This window comes from Lepus europaeus, chromosome 3 (genome assembly GCF_033115175.1).
Source record: "Lepus europaeus isolate LE1 chromosome 3, mLepTim1.pri, whole genome shotgun sequence".
In the NCBI taxonomy this organism is placed as follows: domain Eukaryota; kingdom Metazoa; phylum Chordata; class Mammalia; order Lagomorpha; family Leporidae; genus Lepus; species Lepus europaeus.
In genome coordinates, this window is record NC_084829.1 from 163,376,037 (window position 1) to 163,394,793 (window position 18,757).

General features: G+C 40.0%; 1 protein-coding gene across 2 annotated transcripts in view; it reads left to right on the forward strand.

Annotated features, from left to right (window-relative positions):
• PACRG (parkin coregulated) overlaps positions 1–18,757 on the forward strand; it is a 589,968-nt gene that overhangs the window by 343,233 nt on the left and 227,978 nt on the right. For both annotated transcript variants that reach the window (XM_062187779.1, XM_062187780.1), the window contains exon 3: positions 1,294–1,465. In XM_062187779.1, coding sequence (XP_062043763.1) covers positions 1,294–1,465 — 172 coding nt within the window. The remainder of the gene's footprint in view (positions 1–1,293; positions 1,466–18,757) is intronic.

An 18,757-nucleotide genomic window follows, 5' to 3' on the forward strand; every position in this document is an offset into this window, starting at 1 on the left:
TACGTAATTAGACTGTGATTATTGGAAGCTGGATGCATTCATGGGAACTTGAAAACCTGGAAAATTGATTCTCCTTATGGGAAGGTCACATCCGTTGCCCTGTATCAGTAGTCTGAGTCTGTGAGCTGCTTTCTATGTATAACGTCACCAGCATCTTGCTGGTGAGAGGCCATGGAAACTCCAGGCAGCCAATGGTCAGGGCAACAGGAAATCTCCTGCATGGAGATAATTCCCAACTCACCGTCTCTCTCCTCAACTCCAGAACTGTGGTTCCCGTTCCCTGGTGGTACTGGATGCTGGTGAAGAGGTCCAGATAAGAGAGTACAGAGGCACTGCTGAGGGTGCTGGGGTGAGGGTTGGAATGGGTGGAAGCAAGCTCGTGGAGAGTTGGGACATCTGGTGTTGAGGTGTCAGAGGTCCATCTGAGCTCAGCCCATTCTTTCCTCTCTTTCCTTATTGGCACCAGCAGTCTGTCATCCAGGTCCAGGAAAACAAGCAAAGAACCATTTGACCCGTCACCCTCATGCTGTCCAGGCCTCTGATCCCACGCTGATACACTTCACTACACTTGTTGTTAGCGTACTCCTCAGGAAAACATTCTCTGTTACATTCCCACTAGAATTCTGGGTGCCAATCTCTTCCACCTGCTTTCTTTCTTCCATCTTCTAGTAATTGTTACATACAGATTTAGGAGCATAGTGATATTTTCCACCCTACTCTCTCTTCCTCCCACACTCCCACCCTTCCCTTCTTATTCCTTCTCTTAGTTTTTTACAATAATTACTTTCAGTCTACTTTATACTCATAAGATTAACCCTATGCTAAGTAAAGTGTTCAACAAATAGTAAGAAGAAGGGGAAAAAAGTGTCTCTCAACAGTAGAGACAGGGGCTATAATCATCGAATCTCAAGATGTCCATTTCACTCCTATACATTACATTTATGGGTCTTTCCACATGTGTACTATGGACTTCTTGAATCCTCCCCAGTTTTTCCACTGTGCCAAATGATTTTTAAAAAGATGGGGGGACAAATTATTAATATGCTCCCAAAATAGATTGTGTGTGACTGAGATTTGGCTGTTAAGAGTTACGGTCTGTGATGTTTAACCTCAATGCTGATAGACTAAAGACATGACCAAGCTTCAGGTCGCCAGGTGACCTGATCACTAAGATCTTCCTGAGGTTCTCAAGGACTGGCTCCCCAGCGTCGGTGACAGAGCCTCACCACCGCCGGGGCCACGTTTGCCTCCACTATCGTTTTCACGTGGCCTCTCTTCTCTCTCTGCTTCCAGGTAGAAATTGAGAAGCTGGATTACCACCATTATCTGCCTCTGTTTTTTGATGGGCTTTGTGAAATGACATTTCCCTATGAGTTTTTTGCTCGGCAAGGAATCCACGACATGCTGGAACACGGGGGGAACAAGATTCTACCTGTCATTCCACAGCTCATTATCCCGATAAAAAGTAAGTGAACAGGTGAAAAACCATCACCCGGTTTATATGGTCCCACTTTTTGACAGGTTGCTAATGAAGCAATAAAACACGACAGAACCGATCCCCAGGTTTTGCAGGAATTTTTATACATTGACTTATGAAGCCAGACAACCCAAATCTCCAAAAATATATCCCATCATCGAGCTCGCCCTACAGCTTGGCCACATAAATAAGCTAAATTGCATAGGGTCTGCACTGGTCTGAAATGCATTATGGTAGCAATGCAAGCATTAGCATTAACTTATGCATTCAGAAATGAAGTCCCATATGCACACACAGTGCTGTTAATTCCCAAGTCCTTCTTAAACAGCATCCCTGATTTTTAAATTACAACATAAACACTCAATCATGTGGAGTAGCAGGATTTGTAATTCTAAGAAAAAAAAATACATCTGGCCTGGAGAAAAATGAATGTTTCTAGCAACACAAAATTTTTAGCCTGCAGTGGGTTACCTAGGGTGACTCTGGGGTGACCCCGACTTGATCTGTCTGTGCGGTAGGATGATACTTCCTTTCTGCGGCATCTTATCTGGCCCGAGTCCCCTGGACAAGTTGGCAGAAAGTGGCCGCCTGCAGAAGCATTTCCGAGACTGTCCTGTGAGCTGCACAGCTCCAGAACAGAGCCTCCCACAGCAATTCAGTCCAGTCTAGTTGTTGTTGTTTTTAAGATTTATTTATATATTTGAAAGTCACAGGCCGGCCCGGCGGCTCAATAGGCTAGTCCTCCGCCTGCAGCACCAGCACCCTGAGTTCTAGTCCCAGTCAGGGCGCCGGATTCTGTCCCGGTTGCTCCTCTTCCAGTCCAGCTCTCTGCTGTGGCCCGGGAAGGCAGTGGAGGATGGCCCAAGTGCTTGGGTCCTGCACCGGCATGGGAAGCCAGGAGAAGCACCTGGCTCCTGGCTTCGGATCAGCGCAGTGTGCCGGTTGCAGCGCGCCGGCCGCAGCGGCCATTGGGGAGTGAACCAACGGAAAAAGAAAGACCTTTCTCTCTGTCTCTCTCTCTCTCTCTCTCACTGTCCACTGTGCCTGTCAAAAAAAAAAAAAAGAAGAAGAAAAGAAAGTTACAGTCAGAGTTGATCATCATCCATCTGCTGGTTCACCCCTTAAGATGGCTGCAACAACCAGGACTGTGCCAGGCTGACACCAGGAGTCAGGGGCTTCATTAAGGTCTCCCACATGGGTGCAGGTGCCCAAACACTTGGGCAACCTTCTGCTACTTTCCCAGGACATTAGTAGAGAGCTGGATAAGAAATGGGACTGCTGGGACAGGAACTGGCACCCATGTAGGATGCTGGTGTTTCAGGGGCAGCTTTACCTGCTATACCACAACTCCAACCTCCAGTCCAGTCTTCTTGTCTTGCTTCCAGAACCACTGATGGCCCTTGGAATAGAGCCACCCGTGACCACCCATGGCCACCCTGGCTCCCACTGACAAGTCAGAGTGAAGACGGCTCTCCCATTAGATGTGGGCAGGCCTGGCTCCTCTTACCATTGCCTATCATGCCTTGCTTCTCTCAGAACTGCCCGCCTGTACCACGATGCTGTCGCCAATTAAAAGTAGGGAATCGGGGACAGGCGTTTGGCTTAATGTTTAAGACTACCACGTCCCAGATCAGAACACTCAGGTTCTCCACTCAGCTGAGGCTCCTGAACTCCCACATGCTGCTAAGGCACACCAGGGCGGCAGTGGTGATGCCTTAAGCAGTCGGGTCACTGCTACCCACGTGGGACTCCCGCATTGAGTTCCTGACTCCTGACCTCAGCCTGGCGCAGCTCCAATCCTTGGCAGCATTTGGGAAGTGAGCAACAGGTGGGGGCTCTCTTGCTGTCTCTGTCTCTGCCTCTCCACCAAACAGTAAAAGTCAAACGCAGACATGAGTGTCTCTGTGAGCCCCGCAGGTGAAGAAAACCCCACCTGTTACCAGAAGCCTTGCAGGCATTTTCAGCTCCCTGCCTCCAGGCCCCACTGCTCCAAAGCTCCTGAGGGTTAAAGAGGCCTCAGCCCAAGTTGTCCTGGCCCTGGCTCCACGGTGAGCCATTTCTCAGGGTGCCTGGCTGGATGCCTGCATCCAGGGGAACTCCAGTATCAGTGTCTCCGGTGTGCTCTTCCCCCATGATTTGACCAAATCTAGAGCAAAACCGTTCAACCTCGTGTCATGTCTCAGTCTGGCTTGTCTGATCTTACCTGGAGTCACCTTTCACTGGGTTGAATTAGGGACCATGAGCACATGGGATTCACAGCTGTTCTGATCTCACTGCTTACATCCAATCAACTTTGAAACTTGCTCTCATGTCTGACATCTCTGTGGTGATCTGTAAGTGGCCGTGTAGTAATTTCACTAGGACGCAGCGAGCCGAACCAAACAAAGGGACAGACTGACGGGTGAGAAAAGTAAGGTGGACAGAAAAGGGCCTTTAAAGAAGCTTCCCCTTGCCTGCCTGCACCAGCTGAGCCAGGGACAATCTTTGCAGCCCTGGCAGGGGCATGTGCAGGACTGAGCAAGACCTCCTCAAAACGTCATTCATTCTCTCCAATGGGTCGCGGTCTTTGAATATATCAAATGCTAGTTGGAATGTGTCTCATCTTTTTTTTTTTTTTCCATTTTTGTTTACTAAAGAGATGACACAGGTACAAAGAGAGAACTCTCATCTGATCCATTCCCCAAGTGCTTTGAGAGCAGGTCGTGGGCTGAGGCCAAAGTTCAGAGCTGTAAAGTGCATCCAGGTCTCCCTGTGAGTGGCAGGAACCCAACCGCCTGAACCATCACCACTGCTTCCTGGGGTCTGCATTAACAGGAAGCTGGAGTCAGAGGCAGAGCCAGGAACCAAACGCAGGCATTCCAGTATGGAACTCAGCCATCTTAACCCACTAGGACAAACCCCACACACACACACCCCAAATACCAGATATCACAAAGATGATATAGAAGTTTCTTTGGTAAACAAAATGGCCCAGGAAAGCTCTGTCCATTTCTCCCTACACACATTAGAATAACAGCACTATCTGGTTGTCATTATTTAAAATAAACACGTCATGTTAGGGTCACTGCCTTCTCAGGGTTCTTCCCTTTATGTCCCCACTGACGACACTGAAGGGCAGAAAATGTTGTTAAGTAGCATTGTGATTATGCTGTTTATGTACCAAAATAGAATATCGCAAGCCAAGGTGGGGTGATTTTCAGTTTTTCTGATCTGTGTTTTGAAGATACACAAATGAGAGAGAAGTGATGTGTTATAAGGACACAATTTACAGTACACACATATTAGAGGTCATTTGCTGATGAGTGAAAACATTATTAAGAGCTCCGTAAACATGATTTTGTCAGGGAAAAATAACTGTCTATGAATTTAATGATTCGAGGTTCCAGCAGCAGTGGCGATTTATCTTGGTAGATACCATTGCCTGGCTCCCTGGGCTTCTGTTGTCACCTACTGCTCATCACTCTGACGCTGCTCCTTTCTTCTCAGCCTGCCAATGTCACCAAAAGCCAGCCTTTCCTCAGGAGGAGCTGCTCATTAACTGTACAAAACCACGCCCAGTTCCAGCACAGGGTGGAAACCTGATGTGCATAGACTTGGTCTTTCAGGTAGAATTCGGGAGTGAGACTAATTGATCCAGAAGCAAGCTGATGTACACAGTTAGCGTAACATGTAGGACTGTGTGTACCTTATTTTCATGTCCTACTATTAGGATAAATTTGACTCTGCCCAAGCGCAAAAATTAACCTCTCCATCACCAGCTAGCATGTAACTATTATCTATGAAGGCAAAGCAAAATATATAAACTTGCTGTGGGGCAGAGACCTGGGATTAGCTGCCTATCTGTTTCTAGAATCAGGAGTGGATTTTAATGAATGATAAGGCTGAGAATACTGGGATGAGAGGTGGACATATTCAGTGGCTGTGGGGTTTCCAGTATGAGTAATCAGAATCTAGAGTTTCTCCTACTGTTCCTTGGGTCAAGACCCCAAGTTCTGTACTAACCAAAGGAAATTGCAGAAGCCATATTCAAACTCAGATCTCCCCCAGACGGATAGAGAATTATCAACTACACAACATCCACTTATAAATGTAGACAGCAACCTCAAGAAACCCTCTCAGAAAACACAGTACATAAAAGTAAGGTGAGAAATGAGAATAAAATGGAGGATATGGGGCAGGAACAGGAGCTAAAAATCTCAGAGGAAATATCAGATCAACAGGAATAAAAAGCATCATGGCAGAGGTAACTGAAGGGGATTTTCTGGAAGGAAAAATGACCTTAATATGCGGGTAGAAAAGGCTCTCTGTCATCCAATAAAATCCACGAAGAGACCCATCCCAGTTGCCTGCACCATGCTCTTGGGGTTTGTTATCTGGGATTTACCATTGCAAAACACCATAGCTCCACTTGGGTTTATTTCTTGGTGTGTAGCCTTTTCTCCTTTGTCCAGATTTGAAAGGAGTTTTATTTATATTTTAAACCTTAGCAGAACGTGCTTTGATGTGGGTCTCTTTTCTCTGCCAAATGAGAGTGAACCAAACACTCGCTTCCCAAATACGAGTGTGTGTGTGTGGCCGTCTGTACCCTGGACAAAACCCAGACTGCAGAATAGTGGTTGTGGCCATACCAGAGATGCTTCCTTCAAACAAGCCCAGTCGGTGGAGGTGCTGCTGGGCCAATCAGGGCAGAGACAGTGCTTGGACAGCCTGGCCCAACCTCAAAAGCCCGGGCAGGACAGATTGTGGGGGGACAGGCTGCAAGGCAGTGGATGGATAGTTCTGTACCTTACACAGTGGACATCTGTATCCACAAGTGAGTTCTGTGTCCTCAGAGTCAACCAACCACGAACTGAAAATATTTGGAAAAAAAGATGAATATGGACAGACTTTTTCTTGTCCTTATTCCCCAAACAATGCAGCATAGGAACTACTTACCTGTGTTACACGGCATTTACATCGCATTAGGTAGGATGGGCATAATCTTGGGGTCACATCAGATACACAGAGGGTGCTTCCGGGGAACCAGGCAGTACTGCTTCCTCAGGGTCTGAGCGACTGGAGAAGCACAGGTTTGTCAGCCTTTGCACTGGTGGGCAGTGGATTGGAAGAGATGGTGCAGCCTATGTGGTGTGGGGGATCAGAGAGGCAGCAGTGTGTGAAAGCGCCAGGATGGCACGTGGAAACTACAAACACAGCCAGAGGACAGAAGCGCATCCAGACCCCCGGTGTGTCCATGAAGAAACGGGAGAACTGATCCAGTCAGAAGAAAAAGTACTGTTTGGGGACTCATTGTGGACACTGGTTTTGGCAGGGACCGCTAGTCACCTCATGTTAACTCCCGCTCACAAGCATACCCTCTTTCCCTCTCCCGCCTTCAAATGTGCTGTATCACAATTCTGGTAAATCATTACCTGCTTTTATTTTATTTTATTATGTTATCAGCACAGTATATTTATCCTATTATCCCTGTGAATATTGATTCCTCTTTTCTGGCATTCTAATTTGTTTTTCTCTGTCCTTCCACTCATTCAGTAAAAATCAATGTTCCCTTTGCTAGCCTTTAAGACTTTCTTTATCCTGTACATAGTTCAACAGAATAGTTTACTGGTTCACTTTACCACTGTGGTCACATAAATGCTGTTCACTGCAAGCAAGCCACATGTCTACAGTGCTTCCATTTCTTACATAACTTGCTCTAATTAATATTGAAAATAGCCTCTCAGTTTGCTTGCTTTATTTTTATATATACCTTAACTTTTCCAAAATTTCAAGATCTGTCAAAAGAACATTATATATTATATATATACTATATAATCCAAATGTTCCAAACCTCAGGTGATCTATCAATTTATTTCCATTTAGGATACATTCATTCTTCCAGCTGCTATCCTGGTGATCCAGTCCAGACTACATCTCCTCCTGGCCTGACTTCCTGTTGTTCTTCTTTTCATGTTGAAGCTGTTCTGCTTAACTATTTATCTTGATTGTTTTCAGAACGTATGTGAAAGGTATATTTTTTTAGTCTTTGCACATCTGAAAACTCCACCATCAAATCTGATTATTACCTTGTGTTGAAAATCATTTTCAATTGGAATTTTGTGGTCATGTCTCTCTCGCCTCAAGTTCTAATATTTCTTAAAATATTGATGCTATTTGAATTTTGAATCATTCACTTATGTTGTTTCCTACTGTTTCCCACAGTCCCTGAAAGTTTTTTAATCATTTGCTCTGGTGATATGTTTTGATGTGGTTATCTTTTCATTAATTTTCCTGGGAAATTCTGATTTAGAGACAAACATCCTTCAGCACTTCAAATATTTCATGTATTAGTTCCTTAATTATGTTTCCCTGTTCTCTTTTCTGAGTTCTTTATCTTTTGTTCATATTTTTCAACTCTGATTCTTGGTTCCTACCTCTTGGGAAATTTCCCTGCCTTTATCTTCCAAAAAAAATCTTATTGAGTATTTTAGTTACTGTAACTTTTTTTCTTTGGATTGCTGCTTTTCAGTATCCTGTTCTTTCATCACTATAGTATTTTTATTCTCTTATCTCTCCAGATAGTTTTTAGAGATATGTAGAATTCTTGTTTGGGTTTTTTATTCAGTGTTTTGTAGTTGTGTTTTGTGTTTTAGTAGTGAGTTACTCCTGGCCTTATATCCTTTCACTCATTCAGTAAAAACAAATTTTCCCTTTGCTACCTTTAAGCCTTTCCTGCCCTGCATATATATTCAAAAGAATAATCCGCTGGTTAAGAGTGTAGACTAGAATTAGACTTCCCAGCCTGCGTCCAGACTGCACCGTTTAGTGGTCCCGGGACCTGAAGTGAATTACTATAACCCTTTTGGTACCCTTGTGCGATCTAGGAAATGGGGATATCATACACATTTATGTTTTATATCTTCTTCTTAAGTCAGTCATTGGCCTCTACATTTTATATTGTATATTATTTTATAAAATTCTTACCTTATTTCTTCTTTAATTTTATACCTTATAAATATTTTTATTTTGAACCAAAGATATATCTTGTTTTCCTCATGTTTTTATTTTGCTTCTGTAACTTGAGTTAAGTATTTTTTACTTTCACAGTTGTTGTTATGCATTTGATAATCACACCATGGAAGACCATGAATAGTTGTGTAGAAAGCTTTGGCTTCACTGCACTCCTTTTGGTAAGGAGTTTTTCTTTGCCGCCGTATGACAAACATAAGCATTTGGTGCTTACAGTTTTGATTTGTGCCTTGCTAGGAAGGCACCACACTAAAATTTCTGAATATTTTAGGATTTCATTTTTATTGTTACTTAATTTATATTTATTGCTTTTGAGAAGAGAATGTGGCCTTCCCTCTAATCCCTCTAATTATGGTTCTTTTTCAGAATATGCTGAGCTTTTTCATTAGGCTCTAAGAAATGTCCAATTTTATCATCATTCCATGGAAAGAAATTACATACTCTATGTGATATGAATTTTAATTTGTATTTATCCGATCAAATCTATTGGCAGTATTATTTAAAGAATTTATTCTTTTTTTTTTCTTTTTCACAATTGGTAAAGTCAAAGACTGAGAAAATTATGTGGCATTTTCCCACTATAATAGCAACAAAATCATGACAATGATATGAGTCTTGAAAGCAGTCAGTGGGCCCAGAGCTTCCTGGAACCCCATCAGTAAGTTCTCCCAGCTACCCTAGGAAGCAGGTACTATAATCTCCATTCCTCAGGTAACAGAACTGAGGCATATAAAACTGAAGACACATTTCCATGTCCCACAGTTAACAAACAGTAGAGTCAGGATATGAACCAAAGCTGATCCTCATGAGTTTCTTCTGTCCATTTCCAAAGTTCAATGCTGCATTTACAGCTGCAAAGAATATTTGTCTTCCAATCACATCTAGAACATTTACAGGAATTAACCATGTCTTGGGCCACGATACCATCTCAAAAAACACTATTGGATAGAATCATATAGTACATGTTATGTAATGAAAATGCAATTTATGCTAGCAATCAATTCTTAAAGCAGTAACTAGAGCATTCCTATATGTTTGGAAATGAAAACATATACAGTCAACTGATATTCAGCAAAGATAGTAAAAACATGCTCTTGGGAAAGGGCAGTCTCTTCAGTAAATGATGCTGCTAAAATTCCACACACAGAAGAATGAATTTCTCACCATATAGAGAGATAAACTCAAAATGTGTTAATGACTTCAATGTACAACTTGAAACCATAAAACTACTAAAAGAAAGCAGAATAAATGCTTCCAGACACTAGAATGGGCAAGGATTTTTTATAAGATCCCCAAAGCATAAGAAACAAAAGCAAAAGTGGACAAGTGGAATTACAACAAATAAAAAGCTTCTACACAGCAAAGGAAATGATCACCAGTGTGAAGAGACAACTTACAGGATGGGAGAAAATATTTGCAAGCTATCCATGTAACAAGGTGTTAACATCTTGAATATATAAGGAACTCAACCAACTCAATAGCAGATAAACAAACAAAACCCAAAAAGTTTAAAATGATCAGTAGACCAAAAGGGACACTTATCAAAAGAAGACACAAAGATCTGCAGCCAGACAACGATGTCCACTCTAATTACCTTTATTCAATTAGTTGTAGAAGTTTTAGCCAGGGCCATTAGGCAAGAAAACGAAATCAGAGAGATACAAATTGGAAAGGAGGAAGTCAAATTCTCCCTGTTTGTGGATGCCTTGATTATTTATACAAGGGAAACAAAAGACTCAACTAAGAGACTATTGGAACTTATAAAAGAAATCAGCAAAGTTGCAGGGTATAAAATCATCACACAAAAGTCCATAGCATTCTTGTATATCTACAATGATCAGGACAGAACTTGTAAGAACAGTCCTGTTCACAATAGCTACAAAAATTAAACACCATGGATAAATGTAACCAAGGATGTGAAAGATAATTTCAATGAAAATTATAAAACAATAATGAAAGTAATAGAAGGCACCAAAAAAAAAAAAAAATGGGAAAATCTTCCCTAGTCATGGATAGGAAAAATTAGTACTATCAAAATGTCTATACTACCCAAAGAAGTTTACACATTCAGTACAACCCCAACAAACATTCTAAGGACAATCTTTATAGAACTAGAAAAAAAAATCCTAAAATTCATATGAAAACACAAAAGGCCCTAAATAGCTAACAATCTTACACAGTAAAAATAAAACTGGAGGCATCACAATACCAGATTTCAAGATATATCACAGGGCTATTATAATCAAAACAGCCTGATACTGGCATAAAAATAAACGTTAGACCAATGGAACAGAATAGACAACCCAGAAATCAACAGAGTATTTAATAAGTGAATCCATGCATCTACTACTAACTGGTCTTTGGAAAATGTGCTAAAAGCATTCCCTGGAGAAAGGACAGTTTCTGTAACAAATGGTATTGGGAACATTCAATTTCAACGTGCAGAAGATTGAAACAAGACCATACCTTACACCCTTTAAAAAATCAACTCAAAATGAATCAAGGATCTAAACTTAAGACTGAAATTATCAAACTACTATAGCAAAACATAAGGAAAACACTGCAAGACATTAGCATAGGCAAAATATTTTTGGGTAAGACTTTATAAGAAACAGGAAATAAAAGCAAAAACAAGAAATGGGATTATATCAAGCTAAGAAGCTTCTGTGCAGCAAAGGAAGCAATTAACCAAGTGAAGAGATAGCTGACAGAATGGGAGGAAGTATTTTCAAACCATGCTTCTGATAAAGGGTTAATATCCAGAATATGTGAGGAACCCAGGAATCTTAACAACAAAACAAACAATACAGTTAAGAATGGAGCAAGGGATCTGAATAGATATTTTTCAAAAGAAGAAATACAAATCACCAACAGATAAACGAAAAGAATGCTCAGGATCACTAGCCATCAGAGATGTGAGGGATACCACAATAAGGTATCATCTCACTCCAGTTAGAACAGCTGACATTCAAAAATCAAAGGTTGTAGAGAAAGGGGTACCCTAAAGCACTGTTGAGAATGCAAATGAGTACAACCATGGAGATTTCCCAAAAAACTAAAAATGGATTTACCTCATGTTACCCAGCTACCCCACATCTGAGAATATATCCAAAGGAAGTGAAATCAGCATGTGAAAGAGCTATCTGCACTCCCATGTTTATATCAGCCCAATTCACAATAGCAAAGCCATAGAATCAACATAGTGGTCCAGCAGCTGATGACTGGATAAAGAAAATGTGGTGTATTTACCTCATAGACTATTACTCAGCCATAAAACAGAATGAAATCTTGACATGTGTTACAAAAAAGATAAAACAAGGGATTTAATAAGTGAATTAAGCTAGATCCAGAGAGACAGATACCACAGGTGTTCTTTCATTTGTGGAAGTTAAGATAGAGAAAGTGCAAAAACATCCATTATGTATATGGCATATTTTCCATATCACTAATCATCAGGGAAATGCAAATCAAAACCATGATTAGGGCCGGCGCCATGGCTCAATAGGCTAATACTCCACCTTGCGGCACCGGCACACCGGGTTCTAGTCCCGGTTGGGGTGCCGGATTCTATTCTGGTTGCTCCTCTTCCAGGCCAGCTCTCTGCTATGGCCCGGGAAGGCAATGGAGGATGGCCCAAGTCCTTGGGCCCTGCACCCACATGGGAGACCAGGAGAAGCACCTGGCTCTTGGCTTCGGATCAGCGCAATGTGCCAGCCTCAGCGGCCATTGGAGGGTGAACCAACGGCAAAAGGAAGACCTTTCTCTCTGTCTCTCTCTCTCTCACTATCCATTTTGCCTGTCAAAAAAAAAAAAAAAAAAAAACAAAACAAAAAAAAAAAAAACACCACAATTAGGTATCATCTCATTCCAGTTAGAATGACTATCATCAACAAGACAAAAGATGACAAGTGCTGATAAGGATATGCAAAAGAAAAAGCACTTCCTACTCTGTTGGTGGTAAGATTATAAAGTCATATGACAATTCTAGAAGGCCATGTGGCTGCTCCCCAACATATTAAATGTACAGCCACCATATGATTCACAGATGTACTACTGGGTATATATATCCAAAGGAAATGAAATCAGTATGTTGAAGACACTTCTGCACTCCCATCATTGTTGCAGCACCATTCGCCACTGCCAAGAAGAGGAAATCACAAAGTTATCCATCAACTTGATAAACTTGGATATATAGAGCCACAGTGGAATACTACACAGCCATAAAAGAAGGATGAAATCCTGTCACTTGTGACATGAATGGAACGGAAGGTCATTATGCTAAGTGAAACAATCCAGGCACAGAAAGACAAGTGTCACAAGCTGTGTGATCGCTCTCGTGTGGAATCTAAAGCAGTTGATCTCATCTCAGTTGACAGTACAACAGTTGGTGGTTGCTGCAAGCTGAGGAAAGAGAGTAGGGAAGAGGAACAAACGGGAAGAGTGGTCAACAGCTGCCAAGTTCCAGTGAGATAGGAGCAGTCAGTTCTGGTGCCTTGTTGCATAGTAGGATGACTATGGGTAATGATCATGCATTTGTGTTTCTAAAAGAGAAGAAAGGATTTTGAATGTTTTTAAAACAAACAATAAATGTTTCAGGATATAGATATACTTATCTTCACTTGAACTTACACTACATGTACAAGTACTAACCCATTGCGTGCTACCCAATGAATACTTAACATTTTTATGTGTCAATTTGAAAATTTTAAAACAGATACTTGCAAATAGCCCATGAGTCATAATGAAATTAGGTGTATTTTAGTAGTGCACTAAGGAAATAATTACACAAAATCACACATTAAAAATAACCCTACAAAATTACAGAAAAATATAACCAAAATTACATCACGCTCTTTTTTACATGTGATGTAGTAACACATTAGAGAAGATATATAGCCTTAAATGTGTCTTTCAAAAAGGAAAAAAAAAACAGTAAAAATTTTGTCTAAATAAATTATAGAAAGAACAGCAAAAGAAAGAATAAATGCTAGATTAAAACTACAATGTGAAACAACAGAAAATAACCATGCAATTGAGGGGATCAAAAGCCAAATGTCTGTTAATTCCTTGAAATTACTAATGATTTGTAAATATTTTTGCAAGCTTAGAAATGAAAAATGAGAGAAAAGAGAAATAACCAATCTTAGAAATAAAAAAAGGGAATGTGTTATATCAATCCTAGAGACACTGGAAATAGTGTGATAGGATATTTTATCCCTAAAAGTTTGAAATTTAATGGCCAAATTTTTAGAAAGCATAACTGACCAAAACTGACACAAGCAAAACAGAAAATAAGACACAAACACTGATACAGTAATGAAGATAGTAAAGTTAGTAATTAAAATCTCCCACTCAAAAATGGCTCAATCCTGTTTCATTGATTCATTGTGCCAAACACTTAGAAAAAAATTATTCAAATCTCTACACATTTTTTTTCAGACAGTAAAGTCCAATAATATATACTCCAGCTCGTTTTTAAAGCTAGTATAATCTTGATACCAAAACCCACAGACATTATAAGAAAGAAAACTTTAGGGCAGGCGCTGTGGCGTAGTGGCCTAAAGTGCTGGCATCCCATATGGGTGCCGGTTCGAAACCTGGTTGCTCCATTTCCAATCCAGCTCTCTGCTGTGGCCTGGGAAAGCAGTGGATGATGGTCCAGGTCCTTGAGACCCTGCACGCACGTGGGAAGCCCGGAAGAAGCTCCTGGCTCCTGGCTTCGGACCGGCGCAGCTCCAGCCATTGCAGCCATTTGGGGAGTGAACCAGCAGATGGAAGAACTTTCTCTCTCTCTCTCTCTCTCCCTCTCTGCCTTTCCTCTCTCTGTGTAACTGACTTTCAAATAAATAAATAAATTAAAAAAAAAAAGAACTTCCAGAACAATCTCAATTATTAACATTCGTGAAAAATTTCTGAACACTATTACTAACCAGTTAAATCATCAATATATAAAAATGATATTATCTCATGACAAAGTTGGTTTTCATTCAGGAATATAAGATTGCCTTAACATTTAAAAAAAGGAAATTTACAATATTAGTGGATTAAAGTGTAAAACGCATATGATCATCGTAATAGTACAAAGCATTTGATAAAATTCAATATCCATTCATGTTTTTAAAAGATACGAAGAATAAAAGGGAATTTCTTGTCTGATAAAGGGGATTTTATCAATCACAATAAGATGGGCTATGTTCAAAAAACAATCAATTCCATAAATCTTAGAGACTTAAAACAATGAGCAACTTAGAACAATAAAGTTCTGATTCTCACGTGGGCAGCATGCCTTACCACATGTCAGCACTGTCCCTGGTAGTTGCTGAGAGACCCAGCCAGATAGTTGTTGCTATCACAGAACCACAGGAAACCAGAGCTCAGAGGGATCTCCCCATGGCCAGGAAATGCTCCATCCTAGAAGTGACAGATTTCCCTTCAACCCACTACTCATTGGCCGGACCTAGCCCAGGGTCCATCCATCTTCAGCAGGGCCACAGAGTACTATCCCACCACAGACATTAGGAATGTGTACGTGGAAGCCTCTGGACTCTGTGATGTTCCTCAGAAGATTGTCAATTCTAATGCTTGTAGACAGCCCATTAGACACAGACTTCAAACTTCGTCTCCCCTGTGGTAGACAATGGCTCAAGTCCTTTCACCTTTCAGCTTCCTTGGGCCTACGCAGTCGTGTGTGTGAACTGTTAGAAGTCAGCTAAGGCACAGTTACAAACAGATCTTTGATTTATACCGTCTGTAGGTGCCTCTCTTCTTGGGTTGCCTCATCCAGTTTTTTACCTTGACATGAAAGAAAGCTTTCAGCTCATAAACTTCATGCAGTACACTTCCATGTTTCATAGGCAGACCTCCCCCATTCCACCAAGGTCCGCCTGCTTTATCACAACATTTCAGGAATCCCAGTAACTCTCTGACTGCAATTATGTTTTAACCTTAATTCCTTGCAATTTCCCTTCATTCACCCCATCATTTAGCCAAATTGATTGTGCTAAGAAGTTTCCTTCTCTTTTAAATTCTGAATCTTTGCTTTCTTTTGGGAATGTCCATTCTCACATCTCAAATGTTTAAAGTTGAAGTGACCTTCAGAGCCACTAAGAAATGTTCTGTAGAGCTTCTACTGATCTCCTCTCCACCCCCTACCCTCAAGCCCAGAACTGTGCCCTCCCAGCATAACTGCACAGGTTTCTCTCTTAAATCACTTAGAATATGATGTTAGAAAGCAATACATTCCCCCAAAATCTAATGCACTGGCTAGTATATAGCTTATGCATCAACATATCTGCAAAATTATTAAATTTTTGGGTACATAGCTGCTATCCATACCAAAATATCTTTCTTTTATTTAAGTTAAACAAGTTTCATGTATTTCATATATACAGATTTAGGCACACAGTGATAATCCCCCCTCTACACTCCTTCCCTCCCATGCTCCTAATTCTTCTTCTTCCCTTTCAAATTCCCACTCATATTCAACAAATAATATGAAGAGAAAAAAAAAAACTATTCCTCAATGGAAGAGACAAGAGCTATAAACAATCATCAAATCTCAACATGTCTATTTCACTCCAAAACATTACATTTTAGGTACTCCATTAGTTATCTCAGATCAGGGAAAACATATGATATCTGTCTTTTTAGGACTGGCTTATTTCACTAACTATAATTGTTTCCAGTTGTTGCAAAAGACAGAATTCCATTTTTTTTACAGCTGAGTAGTTCTCCATAGTGTGTTTGTATACCATAATTTCTTTATCCAGTCAGCAGTTGATGGATATCTGCATTGATTCCATATCTTAACTATTGCGAATTGTGCTGTAGTGAATGTAGGGGTACCGATAACTCTTTCATATGCTGATTTCTTTTGGTTTGGGTAAATTTAAGTTTATTATTTGGGTAAATTTAAATAAAATTAAATTTGCTTGGGGTAAAATTTTGTTGTATAAGATTTATTTAGCTATTCAGGATCTCTTGTGATTCCATATGATTTTTACCATCATTTTTTTCTAGATCTGTGAAGAATGTCATTGATATTTTGATAGGGATTCCATTGAATCTATAAATTGCTTTTTGTAGTATGGACGTTTTGATGTTGATTCTTCCAATCCATGAAAATGGAAGATTTTTCCACTTTTCATTGTTTTCTTCTTTATCTTTCTTTAGTGTTTTTTAATTTTCATCACAGAGTTCTTTGACATCTTTGGTTAAATTTATTCCAAGGTATTTCATTATTTTTGGAGCAATTGTGAATGGGACTGATCTTAAAAGTTCTTTCTCAGCCATGGCATTGTTTGTGTATACAAAGGCTATTGCTTTTTCTGTGTTGACTTTATATCCTACCGCTTTACCAAACTCTTTTATGAGTTCCAGTAGTCTCTCAGTGGAGTCTTTAGGATCCTCTATATGTAGAGTCCTGTCAACTGTAAATAGGGATAGTTTAATTTCCTCCTTTCCAATTTGTATGCCTTTGATTTCTTTTTCTTGCCTAGAGGCTCTGGCTAAAACTTCCAGGACCATATTAAATACCAATGGTGAGAGTGGCCAACCTTGTCTGGTTCCAGATCTTAGGGAGAATGCTTCCAGCTTTTCACCATTCAATAGGATGCTGGGTTTTGTCATAAATTGCCTTGATTGTGTTGAGGAATTTTCCTTCTATACCCAATTTGCTTAAGGTTTTCATCATGAAAGGATATTATTTTTATAAAATGCTTTCTCTATTGAGATAACATGATTGCTTCTTGGCCTTTTGGCTAAGATCAAGTGAGATAACATATGATTTTTGTTCTTCAGTTTGTTAATGTGGTTATCATATATATTGATTTGTAAATATTGAACCATCCCTGCATACCAGGGATAAATCCCACTTGGTCCGGATGAATGATCTTTCTGATGTGTTGTTTGATTTGATTAGCTAGTATTTTGTTGAGGATTTTTACATCTATGTTCATCAGGGATATCGGTATATAGTTCTCTTTCTCTGTTTTATCTTTTTCTGACTTAGGAATTAACATGATGCAGGCTTCACAGAAGGAGTTTGGGAGGATTCATTCCCTTTCTTCAATTGTTCTGAATAGCTTGAGAAGAACTGGAATTAGTTCTTCAAATGTCTAGTGGAGCTCATCACTGCAGCTGCCCAGTGCTGGAATTTTATTTGTTGGGAGGGTCTTTATCACTGGTTCCATCTCCATCTTGTTTCCTTACCAAAATTTTTATAGGTGCAATAATCAAATGTGAAGTGGCCATTCAGGGTTGCCACTGTTTTATTACAATATAAAAATAATCTCATAAGGATGCTTCATATGAAACAGCAAAGAGTATAAAGATATAATGCTTTGCATTTATTGAGAAAATTATGTAAATGGTCAGAGTAAATTTGTTTTTGTTCCTCTACACTCTTTTGTGGTTCTTCTGTTCATGAACAGAAGCCTGCATTTATGAGATGGCCTGCTGTGATCAGGGTGACCCTGGTGGATAAGAATCAGGGAAATATCCCTGACCTACTAATAGAGAGGACACAAGACAGTGACCTCATTAGGAAAGCTTGAATGAGTTGAGGTCACTCACCTATAAGAGCTGAGGAAATGAACAACATTTTTAAAATTAACATCTTAGGAAAATATCCTTGCTAAAGAATATCCCATGGGGTAAAGACACAAAGTAATAATAAAATGTGAAATTTCATAAAGAATACAAGAAACATTTTGAGAATTCTATTTAATTACAAAGGAGCAAGTACAATTAAATGCATTATCTTTTATTTATTTATCATTTAGTGATTTTACCTATATATCTTAAAAGTCACCATATAAATTATTTTAAAAGTGATCACTAAAAAAGTAATTATTTAAGGACAAATGTAATTTGTTCTGAAATATGAAAAAAGGCATATGAGGATTGCTTTGATTATAGATACAAATAGAAAAATGTTTCAAATTGTCTTAAATGCACATAATTGAGAGAACCAGAGGTGCTTCTCATGTCAGACACCGTTTCATCTGGTGACTTGACATTGTCATTCTCTGCCCTGTTCAATGCATGGTCATCTTGAAGATGGCTCTCTTCTTGGCTTATGAATGCCCTGAGGAGATCCTGGGACTACATGATTATTTGTTTCCAGAAAAATCTAAAGTCAAAGATTACACCAGCTAGAGAGGAACATATGCCCAGCTGTTTCTAAGAACTGTGACCTAAGGGGGTGAAGCACACTGACATGATCATCCTGGACCATGTAACACAGCCTTGGTACAGGTTAGGAGAAAGAAT